Source organism: Jaculus jaculus, chromosome 6 (genome assembly GCF_020740685.1).
Source record: "Jaculus jaculus isolate mJacJac1 chromosome 6, mJacJac1.mat.Y.cur, whole genome shotgun sequence".
NCBI lineage: Eukaryota > Metazoa > Chordata > Mammalia > Rodentia > Dipodidae > Jaculus > Jaculus jaculus.
This window is the reverse complement of record NC_059107.1, coordinates 115073147-115093597: the sequence shown is the minus strand read 5'-3', so window position 1 is coordinate 115093597 and position 20451 is coordinate 115073147. Positions and strand designations below refer to the sequence as shown.

At 39.2% G+C, this 20451-nt stretch overlaps 1 protein-coding gene across 2 annotated transcripts in view; it reads right to left on the bottom strand.

Moving 5' to 3' along the window:
- Lgr5 (leucine rich repeat containing G protein-coupled receptor 5) overlaps positions 1-20451 on the bottom strand; it is a 151960-nt gene that overhangs the window by 4682 nt on the left and 126827 nt on the right. For both annotated transcript variants that reach the window (XM_004650102.2, XM_045153691.1), the window contains 10 exons: positions 19623-19691; positions 18169-18240; positions 13496-13567; positions 13301-13369; positions 13105-13176; positions 8760-8825; positions 7524-7595; positions 4975-5046; positions 4109-4234; positions 2290-2435 (listed from right to left, as the gene is read on the bottom strand). In XM_004650102.2, coding sequence (XP_004650159.2) covers positions 2290-2435; positions 4109-4234; positions 4975-5046; positions 7524-7595; positions 8760-8825; positions 13105-13176; positions 13301-13369; positions 13496-13567; positions 18169-18240; positions 19623-19691 — 836 coding nt within the window. The remainder of the gene's footprint in view (positions 1-2289; positions 2436-4108; positions 4235-4974; positions 5047-7523; positions 7596-8759; positions 8826-13104; positions 13177-13300; positions 13370-13495; positions 13568-18168; positions 18241-19622; positions 19692-20451) is intronic.

Below are 20451 nucleotides of genomic sequence, written 5' to 3'. Positions count from 1 at the left end.
AACTCTGCCTAACAGATGACAAAAGTTAACTACTAGAAGTTTGGTTTAGCTGTCCACAGAAAAGGAGTTTCATGATATAATACTCTTTCCCAAGGATGCAAACTTAATTGGTGTTGTGTGAGACTTGGGCATCAGTATTTTTATTTATTTTAAATACCTTCATTAATTTATTTGCAGGCGTGCGAGAGAGAGAGAGAGAGAGAGAGAGAGAGAGAGAGAGAGAGAGAGAGAGAATATGGGTGCACCAGGGCCTCTAGCCACTGCAAACGAACTCCAGATGTACTTGTCCCTTTATGCATCTGGCTTTACGTAGGTACTGGGGCATTAAATCTGGGCCAGCAGACTTTGCAAGCAAGTGCCTTTAACTACTGAACCATCTCTCTAGCCCCTCAGTATTTTAAAAAGCCTTGCTGTTATTCTAATATGTAGCCTAGGGTTGAGAATCACTGATAGTGAAAATAAGTTCCATGAAGGACCTTATCTGCATTGTGTAGCTTATAGTAGACGATATAGTGTCATGTAGTAGGCTCTCATATATACATACATATATATATATATATATATATATATATATATTTGTGCATGAGAGAATGATACTGAGTGTGCCAGGGCCTCATGCTACTGCATATGAAATCCAGACAAATGCACCATTTTCTGCATCTGGCTCTATGCAGGTGTTGGTGAATTGAACCCAGGCCAGTAAACTTTGTAAGAAAGTACCAACTACTGAGCCATTTCTTCAGCTCCTGGCTCTCTATTATTTGAAGTTTTTAAAAATTATTTTTATTAATTTATTTTTGAGAAAGAGGGGGTACAAAGAATGAGTACACCAGGGCCTCTAGCCACTGCAAACAAACTCCAGACTCATGTGCCACTATGTACATCTGGTTTATGTGGGTCCTGGGGAATCAAGCCTGGGTCCTTAGGCTTTGCAGGCAAGTGTCTTAACCACTAAGCAACCTTTTCAGTCCTGAAGTTAAAGGTTTTGCTTTTTTTCAAGGTAGGGTCCTGCTCTAAACTGAGCTGACCTGGAATTCACTATGTAGTCGCAGAGTGACCTCAAACTCATGGCAATTCTCCTATCTCTGCCTCCTGAGTGCTGGGAATAAAGGCATGCACCACCATGCTTGGCTCTGAAGTTTTTTTTTTTTTTAATTGATTCTACCACACTCTTTAAATTTATTTATTTATTTATTTGAGAGTGACAGACACAGAGAGAAAGACAGATAGAGGGAGAGAGAGAGAATGGGCACGCCAGGGCTTCCAGCCTCTGCAAACGAACTCCAGACGCGTGTGCCCCCTTGTGCATCTGGCTAACGTGGGACCTGGGGAACCGAGCCTCGAACCGGGGTCCTTAGGCTTCACAGGCAAGCGCTTAACCACTAAGCCATCTCTCCAGCCCTGAAGTTAAGTTTTAATAAAAGATATTGTAGAAATTAGAGTTGATGAGTTAGGAAGAGCAAACCTAAAGTTAGAATGAGAGCAAGAATAGCAAGAACCTAAAACAAAAAGTCAACCACCAGGACAGTAGCTCCTTAAATGTGTATGCAATGTGGAAGGTTAAGGTAGCCTGCGGACAGACTGAATCACACTTGCTTTGGAATCAACAAACCATTAGGGCCCAAAGAATGAGAATCCATTCTACTTCGATCCTGTGCAAACTTGCAGGGCTGTCAGGGAAAGGAAGGATTGCCGCCCAAAGGCACTGCCTCATCACCACAGGTGTGGTGGAGGTGCATTACTGTGTGCTTACATAATGTCTTACTTCAAGGGAAGACAAGGGCCTTACAGACATGATCTCATTTCACCTTCCTGACAGATACCCCTGTGGGGGATGAAAAGAGAATGATTTAAAATTGGTTGGATAAGAAGGTGAATTCTGAAGCCCTTCTACTGGAATATGGAGGACTCCTGAAATGTCTATATCCTTCGTTTTCCCCAGGCCAAAAGAATAGATATGGAATTTTCTCCTTCAGAGAAAAGGTTTACATGTATATCTTAAAAAAAAATTCACAGGGATGATACCCTTTAATTGCCTTTGAGGATCACCTATGTGAAAGAGGATCTAATTAGAAATATAAATGATTAGAATTAATTAACAGAAAATGTAACAACTTTGGAATAAATCCTAAGGGAGATTCTCTTTCTCTGTGACCTTTAACAAATGGTATGGACCATCCACTTACTGGAGTAACTGCACAGGTACTTCTGGACTTCAGTTGATCTGTGTGATGACTTTTTAAGTCTCTAATAGTTACAATTTCCTCACAATGACATAGCAGTTCTTACCTTGAACTTGAAATATTCCAGCATCTTTCTTATGAAGATCATCCACACTGTCATTGTCACCTTTATTCCACTGATTAGAAATTTTATAGACATTCTCACACACCCCAAATGCACAACACTGGTAAGCATATGGCATTTCTATAACCCTTTAAAGAGACAAGACAAAAACAAAAAATATACACTTAAAAATGCAAGTCATTAAATATAGTGTTTATATTTTTCATCCAGCAAGTCTACCATTGGTCTTTAGCCTAAATAAATAATCCAAAAAATAAGTTATATGCACAGTGATGTTCATTGTAGTGTTACTTGTAATAACGGTTGTTAAAAATTATCACCCCAAAATGTTTATAATTGCTAAAGTTAAGTTACATAATTTAGATCATGGAAATTTTCCATAATAAAATGGTTAAAATTGAATGGCAGGAAAATTATAGCAACATTATGACATAATGCTGAATGACTAGCATAGGATATAAAGTTTTTTAAAAAATTATTTATTTGTGTGTGTATGTGTGTATGTGTGTGTGTGTGTGTGTGTGTGTGTATGTGTGTGTGTGCACAAATGTGCATGCCAGGGTCACTTGTCACTGCAAATGAACGTCCTTCCAGCTTTTACATGAGAGATTGGGGAAACAGCTGAGTCACTGCCTAGCCCCAGGATATAAATTTTTATGTATACTTTGACTCTAATAATTAAACTGTTATGAAACAAAATCTAGAAAGAAGCAATACAAGGTAACATTTAAAAAGATATTTTTAATTTTTCCTATTTTCTGAATTATGTTTTAGAGTTAAGTTACTTTTATGGTTTTAAAGTATGTAAGGGCTGGTACTTGCAAAGCCTGATGGACCAGGTTCATTTCCCTAATACCCATGTAAAGCCAGATGCAGAAAGTAGCACATACATCTGGAGTTTGTTTACAATGGAAAGCCCATGGAGTGCCCATTCTCTCTCTCTCTCTGCCAAATAAATAAACAAATAAAATATTTTAGGGCTAGAGAGATGGCTTAGTGATTAAGACATTTGCCTGTGAAGCCAAAGGACTCAGGTTTGATTACCCTGGACCCATGTAAGCCAGATGCACAAAGTGGCACATGCATCTGGAGTTCATTCACAGCAGCTGAAGGCACTAACACACCCACTCTCTCTCTAGCTGCCTCTCTCTGTCTCAAATAAATAAAAACTTTAAAAATATTTTAAAAAGTATGTAAGAAAGAATGTGGTTTAAGATTTATATACTTGTATATAGTCTTTCATGACACGGCTTCATTGTTAATAAGCACAACAGGCTTTAAAGGGCACTACTTCATGAGCAAAAATATTGATTTTGTACATTTATTATAACACATACAAGCTAGGTAAATTAAAAGTTGTAACCAGACTGGGCATGGTGCCTCAGGAGGCAGAGGTAGGAGGATCACCATGAGTTCGAGGCCACCTTGAGAGTAATAGTGAATTCCACATCAGTCTGGACTAGAGTGAAAGCCTACCTCAAAAAAAAAATATTGTACCAGGAGTACAATAACGTTATTTAATTACATGGTCTAGTTTATATCTCATGGATCAATGGATTTCAAACTCTTTCCATGAGCTCTGATTCTAGGAGGCATCTTTGGAAGGAAAGGAAATGTGGTCAGAAAGATACATTCATCCACTTCAGGGCTTACCCTAACCATGTTCCAGGGGTGGGGGACTTCAGGGCATAAAATGCAATTCAAAAGTCTCATGACCTCATAAATTTGGAAAACCACTATAACATGTCTATTATTTCACATGACCACAAATGTATCTTATTAGTTTCAATGACAAACTCACTTGAGCTCTGGAAAGTTTTCAGATGATATCAAACTCTGTAAGGCACGATTTCCTGTTAATTTTAAGTGAGTTAAACCATGTAACCCAGTTACAGGAAAAGACGACAGGAGGTTGGATGATAGGTCCCTGCAAAACATCAAACAATTGGGTTTCTTCTATGTTAACATAAAATGTTTGTTTAAAAAGGTAACCTAAATATGATTAAATTGCTCAATAAAACTTCTAAGTAGGGTCCTTACTCTTAGTGGTAAAAGTAACCATTTTAGTTTTAGTTTCTGATAGCCTTTATATTTACAATCAGAATTGCAGGGGAGGGTGGAGTTTTAGTTGCATCCAAATTTTTCTGTATATAGTTTCATTTTGTCAAGTGGGGATATCTAAAACCAAAGGGAGGGACTATATTTAAACAAAAATAATAGGAGTGAGAAGTAAAAATTGTGTGTGGGGGGTATTTCCTTCTGTCTCCTAACTTCAGTTTGACCAATTTCTTAGATCCCTATTAGATAAAAGAGAGGGAGAAGGTGCAAGGGATTTTGGAAAGAGGAAGGGAGAAGTGAGTTAGGGAAACAGAAACCCTTTAGAGATGAATTGACTTCTTATCTCTTCTACCTGATTATTGAACAAAAATAGATGACTTCACCAGGATAGCTGGAAGTAGCTGTCACCCAGCTCTTTCTTCATTATCTGCCTAAGGACTCAGATGGAGTGGGCCAGCTCCTCCCTGGCTGGAATACAGCTCCAGGTGTTGGGGGCAGGGAGTATGGGCAGTCTGCATTGTGTCTCCAGCAAAACCAACACCTTCATTTACTAGATAGCCCCCAATTATTAAAAAAAAATATGCTGTAAACAAGTAATGAGATACTCACAGCTTCATTAGAGATGGCAAAGTAGAAAATGCATTGGGCTGAAGAATGGTAATTTTATTCCAAGCTAAGTTCCTATATAAAATAAAAGGCAAATGAGAGGGTTATGTTAAAAAAAAGAAATTAAGTTTGCAATATGCATGCAGTCCTCTACCAAAATTTAATTTCCATTCAGGTTAGAAGCGATTAGTTTATCATATCATCTTTTGGATAAAGATATTGGTGGAATAAAATGACTAGAGACTTGAAATCAACCTTGTTTGAAGCTATCAGGTAGTTATTTTACTGTCATTCTCTTCTGGTTAAAATCCTTGACTTTAACATGGTTGTAAAATTTTATTAGGGCTTTCCTAAAATGAACGACAGTAGGAGAGTGGGAAGGGACAAACTTCAAGGTTTTTCTTCTGACATGAAAGCAAATTTTTAGATTATGAAATGTTCTGGACACAATGAAACTCAACAAAAATTTTTTGTGCACATTACCCATATATGTCAGTCTTTAAATAAACACAGAGAAGTTTTCAAGAAAATTCTCGGTAAAAGATACTGACAAGTTAATTGTTAAACAGGATATGAGTAAAATAGGGTCAAACATGTGTTTGAAAAAAATCCTTTGATAGCAAAGAAAAATTATGGTTTATGAAGAAATAAAAATATGCTTCCCATACATATATAATGCATGAAGATAAATTTAGCAGGAATAAAGGCTTTTGCAAAAACATATAGATAATTCATCAGAGATAACAAGAACTGTATTTTAAAAAATAACTATGAATTTAAGTACTTCCTTCTTCTCTACCTCCTTCCCTCCTCTTTCTTCTTTCCTCTTTCTTTCTCTTCCTCCCTCCCTCCCTCCCTCCCTCCCTCCCTCCCTCCCTCCCTCCCTCCCTCCCTTTCTCCTTCCCTCCCTTCCTTCCTTCCTTGCTTTCTCTCTTTCTTTTTTTTTCCTGCTGAAGGTATACCCAGGGCCTTGCAAATACTAGCCAAGAGTTTTACCATTAAGCTACATCCCCAGTCCAGCTGCATTCCTTCTCCACCACTGTTCTTTGTGAACTTAGGAACATCATTTTCTCCCTGGTTTTTGGCTCTGGGCTTTGTGAGGTGCTGGTCTCTGCATACCTGTCCCTTTCTTGCTACACCTTTATCTGAACCATTTAGGGTGAATGCTGTTTTCTGCCAGGACCTTCATGGACATACCCTACAAAGATACTTACTTATTCTACTTGTTATATAATTGTATTTGGTGGGTACAATGAAGTTTTTATTTTGTTTTTTTCTTTTTTGTTTTTTTTTTTCAAGGTAGGGTCTCACTCTAGCCCAGGCTGACCTGGAATTCTCTATGTAGTCTCAGGCTGGCCTCAAACTCACCTTGCGCCTCCTACCTCTGCCTCCTGAGTGCTGGGATTAAAGGCATGCACCACCACGCCTGGCACAATGAAGTTTTTAAGAAGCATATAGTCTCTCCTAACTCTCCACACAACCAGAAGAGGTAGGTGTTATCATCATACAGTTTCACTGATGAGGAAATGGGAACATATTGCCCAAAGTTGTGGAGAGCAAGCTACTTGGCAAAAGGCTAATCTCTGCACAAGACAAGCCTGAGGACATGGAAGGCTGGGCACCTTGGGTGGAGTAGCTTGAAGGCAGGAGCTCACAGCCTCTCCAAAGACTTCCTGATGAAATGATCATGAACCAAACAACTTGTGATTGTGATCTGAACTGATAAACATGTGTCAAGCAACTTGAGGTCTATGAGGACATACATGAGTCAATCTACTTGTGATATGTCACATGTCAGTAATTACAAACATTTTTTCCAATTTGGCTATAGCTTCCCATAATTTTCTATTGATTAATCTTAAATAGAAGCTGCGAGTCAGTACAGGGTTCTTTCTCCAGGGAACTCCCTGACCCTCCTTTAAATCTTGTTTTGTGTGTTGGGTGTTCATTTTGCATTAATCCAAATACTGCTAGATGGTGTGTACACAAAGTCACAAAGTAATCTTAGGAGGTGGATTCAAACTGAATCACAGTGACTTGAAAGTCTGATCTTTTGGTCAAAACATATATGAATTCTGAAGTAAATAATGAGATTTTAGCTAGGTATGGTAGTGCATGCCTAGGCTCAGAGACAGGAGAGTTTAGCACATATTGGGAAGAACCTAACAGGCAAGGGGAAGAGAAGAAACAGTGGCCCCTGTGTCAGGAGCCTGTGGATGCAGGGGAGTGCGATGGAACTGAACCAAGAGCTTGGAATCAAATGTTGAAGCTGATGTTGGGAAGTTTAGTCTTGATCTTGAAAACAGAAGTGGTCTCTTCATTTTTATCCAAAGTATGGTTTTGCAGATGTGTAGAGAACATAATCACTGATTTACTACTTTTAAATTTAGTTCTGGAAATTGTCAGGAACAAAATACTTGCCTTTTTTATAACAAACATATGTACAAAGACCCATCAATACAAGAACATAGTGAAGAAAAATATTAGGAAAAGGCACAGTAGAGAGAAAAAGTATCCTGCATGGTAGGGGGATGGTGGAAGATGGTACTCACAGAGATCGGAGACCGAGCAACTCCTGAAATGTATCAACTTTAATTTCATAGATTTCATTATGTCGGAGGTCACTGCAATGAAAGAGTCCCAAAGATTGATTTCAGGGTTACTGGTTTCAATGGTTATGACTTCAGAAAACTTTTTGTATAAAGCATTACTTGACCTTAATCAAAGGAGCACAGGATGTGTGACTATCTAATGAGCAATCAATCTTTATTTGTTTGAAAAAGAACTTTGCAATTTATATACTCAAATAAGTATTGCCTTGCTTTCAAAGAAGCTGGTTCTCTTGGGAGAACATACAACAATATTCCAAACATGTTGTCATCATACAAAACATTTGAGGGGAAGGCTGGGGATGTGTCTCAGTTGGCAGAGTGCTTGCCTCGTATGCACAAAGCCCTGGGTTTGATGGCCCGGCGTCACGTAAAACAAGGCATGGTGGTGCACACTTGTCATCACAGCACTCAGGAAGTGGAGGCAGGCAGAGCACAAGTCATCGTTTCCCAACAAGGCCAGCCTGGGATATATAAGACTCTGTTTCAAAAAGCCAATTAAAAGATTTCAAGGGGGCTGGAGAGATGGCGTAGCGGTTAAGCGCTTGCCTGTGATGTCTAAGGACCCCGGTTCGAGGCTCGGTTCCCCAGGTCCCACATTAGCCAGATGCACAAGGGGGCACACGCGTCTGGAGTTCGTTTGCAGAGGCTGGAAGCCCTGGCGTGCCCATTCTCTCTCTCTCCCTCTATCTGTCTTTCTCTCTGTGTCTGTCGCTCTCAAATAAATAAATAAAAAATTAAAAAAAAATGTTTTTAAAAAAGATTTCAAGGGCTGAAGGAATGGCTAAGCAGTAAAGGCACTGGCCTGCAAAGCCAAAGGACCCAAGTCTGATTTCCCAAGATCCATGTAAGCCAGACACACAAAGTAGTTCATGCATCTGGAGTTAGTTTGCACTGGCTGGAAGCCCTTGCACACCCATTCTTTATCTCTTACCAATAAATAATAAAAAGAATTTTAAACTAACTCAGATTAATTCAATTAACTATTAGACTGAGTTAGGTCAAACAAATAACAAAATTGGTGATGTATACAAACTGCTTCACTCATATCACAGTACAATGTATGATAAAATAATCCTGTCTGTTTCCCATTTTTTTAGTCTCTCCACACTGCCACATCTTGTGCGTGCAAGGAGGAATTTTCTTTTCTGCATGACTTAGAGATTGTTACAAACGTACATTTTCTGAAGCTTTTGGCAGGCAGAAAAACTGGGTAATTCTTGAAGCAGGTTATAAGACAAATCTCTGAAAAACAGAAAGTGCAGAAAGAGAAAATCCTGTTACACGTTAGTCATAAGAAAACATGTCTTCCTCTTCTTTTCCCTTCAAGATGCTATGTCTCCTCAATGGCTGATTCTGGACATTTCCACAGCCCTGACATGGAGCAGGTAGACACAAGCAATATTGGATTAAGGAATAGATTCAAATGCTTAGTGAAATGTAACTGCTATACTTCTTTAATTGATTTAAATAATTTACTTAATGAATTTATTTCTAGTTTGTTAGTGAAGGTCTACAATGCTCTAGACATTATCTTAACTGAAGTAGATACAAATTAAATTAAATAATTATTCCTCTGTCTCTAAAAGCTGCTATATCTCTACAGCTAGCAGCAATCATTGATGGCTCTATTCTAATCAACTTAAAAACAAAAGCCAACAACTCAAAACACAGCACTAACTTTGAAATCAATCACCATGATGGGGGAAATCTAAGAAAGTCTTTAGCTAAAACTCAACAAATTACAGAATAACAAAGACATCTGGACATAATTATAATGTAATACAACTAATCTAAAACAAGCCATGGTAATTTGCAGAAAGTTATAAAAAAGAAAGCCGGTAGATAAAGCAACATAGACATACAAAAAAAATCTTGTCTCATGTTTTAAAAGTTATCAGCTGATTAACTCACCCGTTTTCATGCCTGATCCTAATTCTTAAAACCACTAAGCAACTGAAAAATCCTTACTATTTTGTAAGCAGGCTTTTAAATTATTGATCAATTTATCCTACATTTACTGAATAAATGGGCTTATGTAGGGATAGAGTTCAATTACTATACATAAATAGTTCAAATGATGCTATTTACAAATGCAAACTTGTAGTTTATTCTAGAGGTTTAAAAGATGACTCTCTCTCCTATAAAAACACCAAAACAAAAAAACAAATAAACTCCATACTTATGAAAAACTATACCTGATTAACAATATATTTATTTTTGAGAAGCAGTGAACATATTAGAATGGATACAAATTAGCAGGGCATGGTGGCACATGACTTTAATCCCAGCACTTGGGAGGCAGAGGTAGGAGGATCACTGTGAGTTCGAGGCCACCCTGAGGCTACATAGTGAATTTCAGGTCAGCCTGGGCTAGAGTGAGACCCTACCTGGAACCCCCCCCCCCCTTCTTCTGCACAAACCAAAAAAGGACACATATTATCAAAGATGATCTTCAGGTTGCCAAGGGGGCCCATTCTTTCTTATGTTTATCTTGTATAGAATAGGCAGACCTTGATCTTAAGATCCTCCTGCTACAGCTTTTCTAGTAGCTGAGATGATAGGCTGAGCTAATAGTCCTGGCTTCTCATGTACATAGCAAAAAAAAAGTGTACATGAATCTTCACAGTTAACACAAATAAGTATCTCTTCTATAAATGCACCATGTTTATAGCTTTACTTGACTTATTTAATCCTGTGGCCACTTTACTGAAGGAGACACTATGGTTACCCTTTTAGAGTATGAAATGACTCACCTAAGATTATCAGCTAGTAAGTGGAGGAAAGCACACGTAAGCCTGCATGGTGGGCCAAGGAGTGTCCACGAGGGTGAAGCAATGTGGGGACAATCAGAGACATTTCCTCAATTGTCAATGGATGATACGTCCACAGAAGGAGAGCTCTCAATCCAGCTCTACCAAGAACAGAAAGACCCTATAGTAGGGGCTGGAGAGATGGCTTAGTGGTTAAGGCACTTGCCTGCAAAGCCTAAGGACCCAGGTTTGATTCCCCAGTATCCATGTAAGCCAGATGTACAAGGTGGCACATGTGTCTAGACTTCATTTGCAGTGGCTAGAGGCCCTGGCATATCCATTCTCTCTCTCCCTTTCTCTCTCTGCCTCCTTCTCTCATGCTCTCTCAAATAAATAAATAAATAATATTTTTTTAAAAAGACCCTATAGTAGACATAAGAGTCCTGGGTTCTAGTTTCAAATTCAGTTGATTCTACTTGGTTGATACATAGAGTGAAGCATTGACTGATGTTTTTCTCAGTTCTTTTATTAAATGAGTAGACCTGCGCATCTTTCAGAGATGTCATTAAGAAAAATGAATATTTTCGTTAGAGCTTTGGAAATGGCAAGATACTGTTGTTATTTATTTTGAGTTTTAACGTTCTTTCAAGTTCCAGCAAAAAATAAATAGTATCTTGTTTTGTTTGCTTGCTTGTTTCATTGAAACAGACTCTCAATGTGTAGCCTATATTAGTCTGGAACTTTCTATGTAGCCCATGCTGAACCTCCAGCTTGTGATCCTTTGTTTCTGCTTCCTGAGTGCTGAGATTAAGGAATGTGCCACTATGGCTGGTATAAAATATAATATCTTAAGGAAAGAGTGATGAAAGGAGAAATATGGAAGAGTTAACATTGCCTGAGTGCTTCCATTGTCCCAGGTGTATAAAAACTGACATTAGTCATTGAATCCTCGTGATGAGCCTTCACAGGCAGTGGATCCTCATTCATTTTCTAGATTGGGAAACAACCCCGGAAGGGACAGTAACTAACTAAAGATACCGTAAGTGACTAAAGGTAGCCTGGACTTGAACCAGAAAATCAGGTTTTGGAGCCTTTGCTGTTAACCAGCTTGCCAGCTGGTCTCCTCCATGCAGCTCTGGCATATGCCACCCCTTTGCAGCACAGAGGAGGCAGAGGGAGCCACACACTGGCTCCCTCCTTATCAGCCTCAGAATGCGAAATCCTAGGCATGTTATTGAACTGCATCCGCCATGAAAATCATTGAGCAAGAAGGTAGGTAGAAGGTAATACCATGTCCTCACATAGGTTTTATTTCACATGTGATAGTACATGTGGTGGGGGCATGTGTCAGCGATGGTGCATCTGCATATGTGCATGCTGAGGAGGTGCACTGGGCTCGCACTTTCAAGAGCCAGAAGAGAATGTTAGGTGTCCTCCTCTATTGTTCATCCACTTGATTTTCCTTGAGATGGAGTCTCTAATCCTACAAAGGACTGGGGCTACAAACGTGCATGGCCATACGCAACTGTTTACATGGGTGAGGGTGGAATGGAACTCAGGCTGTTTCCGGACCCCTCAAGCCCTTATACTCATGCAGGAAGCACACGTAACCGCTGAGCCAGCTCTCTAGTGATGGAGTCTTTTTTTCCCTCTACTATTTTAGAGATGAGGATAATTATATGTATTCTGAGTGTGGTAAGCAGAGTTCTAAGACACCCCTTCCAATTTCTACCATCTGTTGAATGCACACATTCTCCCAGTTTTTAAAAACTGTTTAAAATTCTGCTGCCTTCTTGCAGTGTGACTAACAGATGGACATAAGCTCTTTACTTCTCAGTTTTCTTGTCTGTATTTGCAATGCAACTAGTAGGGCGTTGCTGGGTACCGAGGAAGAGACTTGCTCTCTATGCCTTCCTTAGACATGTATGACTGACTAAGTTTGCCATGTGGTGACATTTCCTCAGCATGTTGCTGAGCAACTGCAGTGACCAGGTGAGCCGAGGATGAGACGAGGAAAGGCGGTCATGTGACAGACATGCATTCTTCCAGTGCTGCTTGCTGTTGGTGACATTACAGGTAGCTGGATTTGATGGGTGTATACAAAGCTGGGACTTTTGCATTGCAAGTTGGGGCTTTTATTATATCCCAACAATGCTTATAAGGATGATAGTAAGGTTGAGTGGGAGTTAAATAGGAAGGCAGAAATCAGAGCGTCAGAACAAGGCTCTTCAAGTACTTACAGGAAAAGGCTGGGCAGGGGACGCCTCAAGCAACAGAAATGACCTCTGCACACTGCTTACCCTTCAGATGTACCTTTAGAAAACTGCGCCCACGACTGTAGTAAAAGAATGTTTTGTCCCCTTGGTCAAAGTGGGTGACAGTTTCATAGCTCTGGTTCTGATTTGTGACATGCATCGTGGACTGTTGATCTATTGTGTTATTTTTGTTCTGCTCCGCAAAGTGTGTAGAAGGGAAAGGGAAAAGCAGTTGTTTTGACTTGTTTATATCCATTTTCTGAAAGGAAAATGTGCCAAGTACAAGTATAATAGGTAACTGTCCTTGAAAATAAAGGTATGTGACCATGGTTACCAGGGTCATGGCACAGAGCTTGGCCTACAGGGAACAATCTTTAGAGGAGGCCTGACCTTCTGCAGACCTGCAAGAAAAGAACTTTCTCCTGCTTTGAAAAAACTAGTGAAATATTGTCTGCTATTTCACTCTTAAATGGAAGTTGCTTGTTGACACAACATGACTGCCTTACTGATACGCACAGCACTTGGAGATTAGGTAACTGATCACAGACGGTTTGAGGAAGAGATGAGATCTGGGCTCCAGTTAAAGTCCTGTTAAAACACAAGCCAGACATGGGTCTTTCATTCCTGCATCACATAGTGGCATATTTTGATGATCAGGTTCCAAGGCCAGTGCATGTTCTGGGTAAAGTTCAGGGACTACTGTGGTACTTACAGGCTCTCCAGGTTGGCAGTTCCAGTTAAGTCAGGAAATTCAGTTATTTGTGAAGCACCATTTAAAGTCCTAGAAGGAGGAATATTAAAGTGCAATTGAGAGAAAAGTCTAGAAAGGGCTAATTTTTAATCATAATTTTCAAAGCAATCCTGCAAGTTGGGCAATGGTGGTGATGTGAGAGAAACAGACACTTACAATGTTCTTAGTTCAGGTAAATGTTGAAAAGCAGATAATCCAACAAATTGAATGGGGTTGTCATAGAAATGTCTGAAAAAATACAATCATCAATATTAATATAAAGCTTAAATAGTATGTAGCTATATATTCAAAATTTCAATAAACACACTAAATGCATTGAAATTATTTTATTATACTGTATTATATAATAATCTTGACACTTTATTTAAGAATGTTTAGACTCACATATGAGATTTTTGGGTAAAAAGTCAACACTACATAAAATTTGAAGGGAGGTTAGGCAGGGGAGAGTAACAATAGTGAACAAATAATGACCCACATATAGATGAAGATGCCATGATAAAATCCAATACTTTTATGCTAAAAAATTAATTTTAAAAAGAGAAATAAAATAAAAATTTCAGCCACAAGATAGAAATGAATTGTAGTTACTAAGTAAAATGCAAGTGAACTGACTATCATTATACTTAAAGACTTGGTCTGCCTTCACTACTTGTGGAATATTCACTAAGTTACAAAAAGGTCATTCAAAGGACTGGCAATTGTATCAGTAAAGAAAGTAAGAATATATATGTATGAATGTATGCATGTCTATAGGTATGTTATTCATATCTTCTGGGGCTGAGAAGATGGCTCAGTGGATAAAGTGCTTGTCAGACAATTCTGAGTACATGAGTTCAGATCTCCAGAACTCACGAGTGGCATGGGAACAAGCTGAACATTATCTTCTGACCTCCACACACATGATGCATGCAACCTCATTCACATGCATGAAAACATACACACCCCAAATAAACATATCTACCTTCTGAAGGTTCTATATGCTGGTCAAATATTACCATTGTACCACACAGGAGACTCTTTACATTATTTGGGAAGAAATGAGTCATTCTGTGGCTTATCTAACATTAGACTTTTCTTGAATTATTTATTTCTCTACAAGGTGAGATATTAGAATTACAGACTATGGTGGGGGCTGGAGGGATGGCTTAGTGGTTAAGGCATTTGCCTGCAAAGCCAAAGGACCCAGGTTTGATTCCCCAGGATCCATGTTAGCCAGATGCATAAGGAGGTACATGCATCTGAAGTTCATTAGCAGTGGCTGGAGCTCCTGGCACACCCATTCTCTCTCTCCCTTTTTCTCTGTCAAATAAATAAATAATTAAAAATAAAATATTTAAACACTATGGTGTTTCACAGACATTTATAGTGTAATTGAAATGTCTTTGAATTATTTAGTTAATGGAATCCCTCCCACACAGACTTCTTAGTTAAAGCATTCTGCTACTTTAATCAAATCCAGCCAATACTTATCAGTGTCTACTGTGCTCAGAGATGAAGTACATATTGCAGGGAATTAAAGAATCATTCTTGCCAAGTGTGATGGCACACACCTTTTTCCCCAGACTCAGGAGGCAGAGATAAGAGGATCACTGTGGGTTCAAGGCCACCCTGAGATTGCATAGAGAATTCCAGGTCAGCCTGAGCTAGAGCGAGACACTACTTTGAGAAATCAAAATAATCATTCTTTAAAAAATTTGTCATTGGATATTTACCATGTGCCTGGCATTATTCTAGATGCTAGAGGCTGAAGATAAAAAATAAGACCTACAGGAGCTTGGAGTTAGTTGGGTTAAAATAAATAACAGCATATTATTTTCTGTTTGACAAAGCACTGTGTGTGTGTGTGTGTGTGTGTGTGTGTGTGTAAATTGGGGCATGCACAAACGTTGATCCATGGTATAGGTGCTATTTTCTTCATTCTCGGCGAGGGGCGGGGGAAAGGGAATTAAGGCTCAGTTTCCTTGGAAAGCTCATTACCTTCTAGAACTTCAATTTTATAATTTGTTAAACTATGATAACAATATTCAGTCATAGGATTGTATCATAACTGGAAAGGTGAAGCACATGTAACGCCTCACCTAGGACCTGGCATATTTGTTTCCCAGCATATCTAAGTGCTCTTTTGTCATACTTTCCCACTTCTTTTCTGTTGGGATTGGACAATTAGTAAAAGAGGTAGAACTGGAATACAGGCCTTATAATTAATAAAATGGAATTTTCCTCATAATATCACACTTTCCTCCAATTATACTCTATAGTTTCATGCATGTAATTATGCTCATCTGCATGTGTAAATGTGCATACAATGGGCAGATATGAATATATGTGTTTACAGGCATAAGGTAGGAGTATCACCAACATAAATAAGAAGTTATAGGGGGTGGGTGCTGAAGAGATGGCTTAATGGTTAAGGTGCTTGCCTGTGAAGCCTAATGATCTAGGTTCGATTCCCCAGTACCTACATAAGCCAGATACACAAGATAATGCATGCATCTGGAGTTTGCAGTGGCCAGAGGCCCTGGTGTGTCCATTCTCTCTCTCTCTTTCTCTTTATAACTCACATAAATAAGTAAATAAAATATTTTAAAAATGAAGTTCTGGGGTTCTTTGGAGGGAATTCTCTCTTATGGGGAGATTTAAAAAGATGCATAAAATGGCATTTGAAATGGACCTAGAAGACAGAGTTCCAATAAGCCAGTGAGGAGATGAAATCATTGGAACAAAGAAAATTAAATAATGGAGCTTCATCATATAAACAGTGCTTAGTCAGCCTGGTTTACGGACTAGTTGGGGAAAGCTTTGGGGAGTTGGGAGGGAGGGGTGGCTGTGGAGGGCTGTGAAGGGGTAAGAAGGGTAAGAAGTTTGAAATTCATTAAATAGGCAAGCTCGGATGTCTATTTCATAGCAGGAGAGCCACAAGAAGGATGTTTCACAGGAAAGGGCCCTGATGACAGTGGGAGGAAGGAGCCCAGCCTAATCTGTATTGGTAAACACGGAAAAGTAATGTCTGGTAGTGGGGCTGGTGTGGTGGGGATGAAAGAAGACCTGTGATGGGGGCTGCAAAGGAAGACATGGAGGCCAGGTAACCAGCCCACGGCGTTTGGAAAGCAAAGCAAGAGAGAGTGCAGGGAGTTGGGAGGGTTGTGTGGTGACTAGAGCTGAGAACACTTGCACAGGCGAAGCCAAAGAATTCTTTTTCAGGGAGAAAGTAGGGCCCGGCATGGTGGTGCACGTCTTTAATCCCAGCACTTGGGAGGCAGAGGTCGGGGGATCGCAGTGACTTCAAGGCCGCCCTAAGACTACATAAGTGAATTCCAGATCAGTCTGGGCTAGAGACCTTACCTTGAAAAACCAAAACAAACAAACAAACAAACAACAACAAAAAAAAGGTGGGCAACAGGGTCAAAAGTGGAGAGGACTTCTGAGTTGCAATGATTATTTGGGCTGTTAGTCTTCCCCAGGATTCATTAGCATGTCAAAAAAGTGATTATAAACCAGTCCAGGGGCTTGGAGGAAATGTGGCAAGGACAGTGCCAGCCAGTAATATGTAAATACTAGCTAATAAAAACTAATGTTTACTGGTCAATAGATTTTAAAGCCCTGAGTCATCCAAAACATTACCAGTACATTTCAGAGATAATGAAAGGTGTGTGTGTGTGTGTGTGTGTGTGTGTGTGTGTGTGTGTGCGTGCACGCATGTTCATTTTTCTTCTCCCTGTTATTAGGGTTAATTGGGACTTCAGATCATTTGTGACAAATGTAACATATCTTCTGAAAGCCCCTCTATCAAATTGCTGCAGGAGGTGCGTCTGCCAGGAAGTACCCTTAGGGCCATATTTAGTAGTCTCCCCACCCTATATTTAAGACCCCTCACTAATGACCCCAGGCCAATAAATCTGCCCAGGATAAGCATCTTTTAACTAAGAGTCAGCCCATTGCTAACACATTTTAATTTTCCAGTATGTTGATGTATCATAAACATTCTGTCTATGCTAAGCATGTAACAAAAAATTACTTCCACTTTGTGGTTATAAATCTGTTTTATTATTTTATGGCATATAAACCCTCATATATCCCTTTCTAGAATTATACCCCAGTTGTGGAAATCAATGCTTGGGATTGATAGTGAAAAGACATAGAATGTAAAACAGTATTCATTCCACTCAACTCTCACCAATTTAGACTGGAGTCTGCTGCTTGCAAAGACCCCCTATTTGTATATAATAATTTATTCTTCTAGCATGATTTGGTTGAAGTTCATGTGCACACACACATGCATGTCTTGGTGCCTGGGAGGAGGTCAGAGGACAACTTTGGATGCTGGTCCTTGTCTTCCATCTTGCTTGAGGCCATTGAGTTTACCAGATTAGCTGGCCCCTCGTGACTGATTCTCCTGTTTCTTCCTCCCATCATGCTAGTATTTGCTGGGATTACAGAAACAGACTATGCTGTGATATCTGGCTTTCACCTAGGTGCTAGAGATCCAAGCTCCAGTCCTCATGCTCATCCCCTGAGCCATCTCACCACCCCACCTGACAAAATAGAGATAACCAAAAGCATTTGTTTAATTAGCTGTGAAATGTGACAGTTCATCTCATTCTACCAAGCACAGAGCAATGGGCATCATAGATCTTAAAAATGAGTCTTTTATATCATTTCAGTGTTCAGCTGAAAACAAGCATTTCTACATATACAACTCTACACAGATTACTACAGTGACTGAGAGAGCACTCAAACAAATGCAGAAGATTCAATGAATTATATTTAAATGTGCAATATATGTTGTTTCAGGAAGGGTCAACCAAAGAAGGACTATGATCACTTACATTGTAATTAGAGAAGGGTTGCCTACAAATGCTTTCTCAGGTATTGACTTGATATTGTTGCTGTGAAATCCTCTAGAAAGAAAAAGAAAGTATAGAAAGCCATGTGCCTTTTAAAGTGATTTAATAGTCCTCCTTACCCTACCATAAGAATAATCAACACAGCAACCAGAGCCCGGGGTAGCTCACTCCTTGCTGTATTATAAAACTTGCATACTTGCATTGGCTACCCAGGAGAAAAAGAAATCCCATGCTGTCATCTTGAAAGAGGAATAGAGGTCCTGCAAATCCTAACTAGGGACCTTACAATATTATGGTATAAAAACAAAATCCATCTGTTAATATCCAATATGGCACCTTTGTCTAACAGCCTGGGCACAGAGAGACCTGTCTTTACAGAAAAGGTTAGGATCACTCCTCCAGGTCCCATTTGAAGATAGCAGAAGAGAAAATTGGCTTAAACTGCAGTGAAGTAGAGATTTCTGTAATCTCTTTATGAGGGCAACATTGCCTGACTGAGGCAGCCGTCCTACTGAGTACGTCTGCAATAGTGAAACAAGTCTCCTCTGTTGGGGCTAATGAACAGGGAGGAGCACAGGCCAGGATCTTTGGGTCTCCTAGGGCCAGCAGCTCTCCGAGATGCGGCAGTCTCAGGGTTGCCTGAGCCTTTTTAATCAAGACTGCTGGATTGAGCCTTATGTGGAGCTTTCAGAGGAGACTGCCTGAGGCTTCTCCTTGTGAACACGCTGCACTGTCCGCCTTCTCTGGCTGTGTGTCCTGCTTGTCACTGCCAGGGATACAAGCTTCTGGGGTTACTCTCGAGTGTTAAAACATTACTTGCATAACTTATTAATCTTTTAAAGTATAATAAAAGCTCATTAAGCTATAAAAGCAATTTATATAACCTAATGGTTGAAAAATTAGTTTTCCTTTAGTATGATTGTGTTTGAAAAGTATTAAATAAGTTTAGTACAACATTTAAGGAGTAATTCATTTAACAAAACATACATGTAAATATCTATTATTATACAAGGCTCATATAATTTTATTCATGTAGTTATCCCATTTATGCAATCTAGAAATTTCTGAATTCTTAGACATGCTCAGCAAATAACAGAGGTCTACTATGTATTTAGTTATACAATATGCAAAGTTACAGTTGCACTATAAATATAAAAAGGATGTAAATGTTACAGGGATTATGTATAACTTAGAGAAAACGAATATTGTTTTACCAAATATAAATTGTATTTCTTACATATATGGGACACTTTTCATTAGTTAAAAAATCTGCTGGTGATAGAAATATAGTCAAATATATTTCAAGTACATTTAATTATTATTGATATCAACTTAAAAATTTTTCAGCAATTCATTATGTAATAATCACATACTAATTTAAAAAATAAATTCACACATAATGGAATTCTTTCATTGACACTATATTAGATACTCACAGTTCCTTAAGGTTGGAAAGGGTCTTGATGGCAATGGGGAATTCATCAAGATTATTGTAATTTAAATCTCTGAAAATGAGTAAATAGTATTGTTAGTACTTCATTTAAAAAAACCCACCTTCTCTTTTTGCAAGGTAAGCTAAAATGCTACAAAATGGACACAAATCATTGATAAAAATTCTCCTTCTGGTCTAGAGAGATGGCTTAGTGGTTAAAGCACTTGCCTGCAAAGCCAAAGGACCCAGGTTTGATTCTTCAGGGCCCACATAAGCCAGATGCACGAGGTGGTTTGCAGAGGCTGAAGGTCCTGGCATGCCCATTCTATCTCTCTCCATCTCTCTCAAATAAATAAATTCTCTTCCCCCCTCTTTTTTTTCTGAAGTAGCGTCTCACTGTAGCCACTGCTGACCTAGAACTACATAGTACCAGGCTGGCCTTAAATTTGTTCTAGTGATCCTCCTACCTCTGCCTCCCAAGTGCTGAGATTAAAGGCATGTGCCACCACCTCAGGCTCTCCTTCCTTTTCTTTTTAAAAATATTTTATTTTATTTATTTATTTGAGAGACAGAGAGAGAGAGAGGAAGAAGTAGATATATTAGAGAGAATGGAAGTGCCAGGGCCTGCAGCCTTGCAAATGAACTCCAGATGCATGTGCCACCTTGTGCATCTGGTTTACATGGATTCTAGGGAATGGAACCTGGGTCCTTTGGCTTTGCAGGCAATTGTCTTAACTGTTAAGCCATCTCTCCAGCCCTCCTTCCTTCTCTTTTTTTAATATTAATTTTTATTTATTTATTTATTTATTAGAGACAGAGAGGGAGAGGGAGAG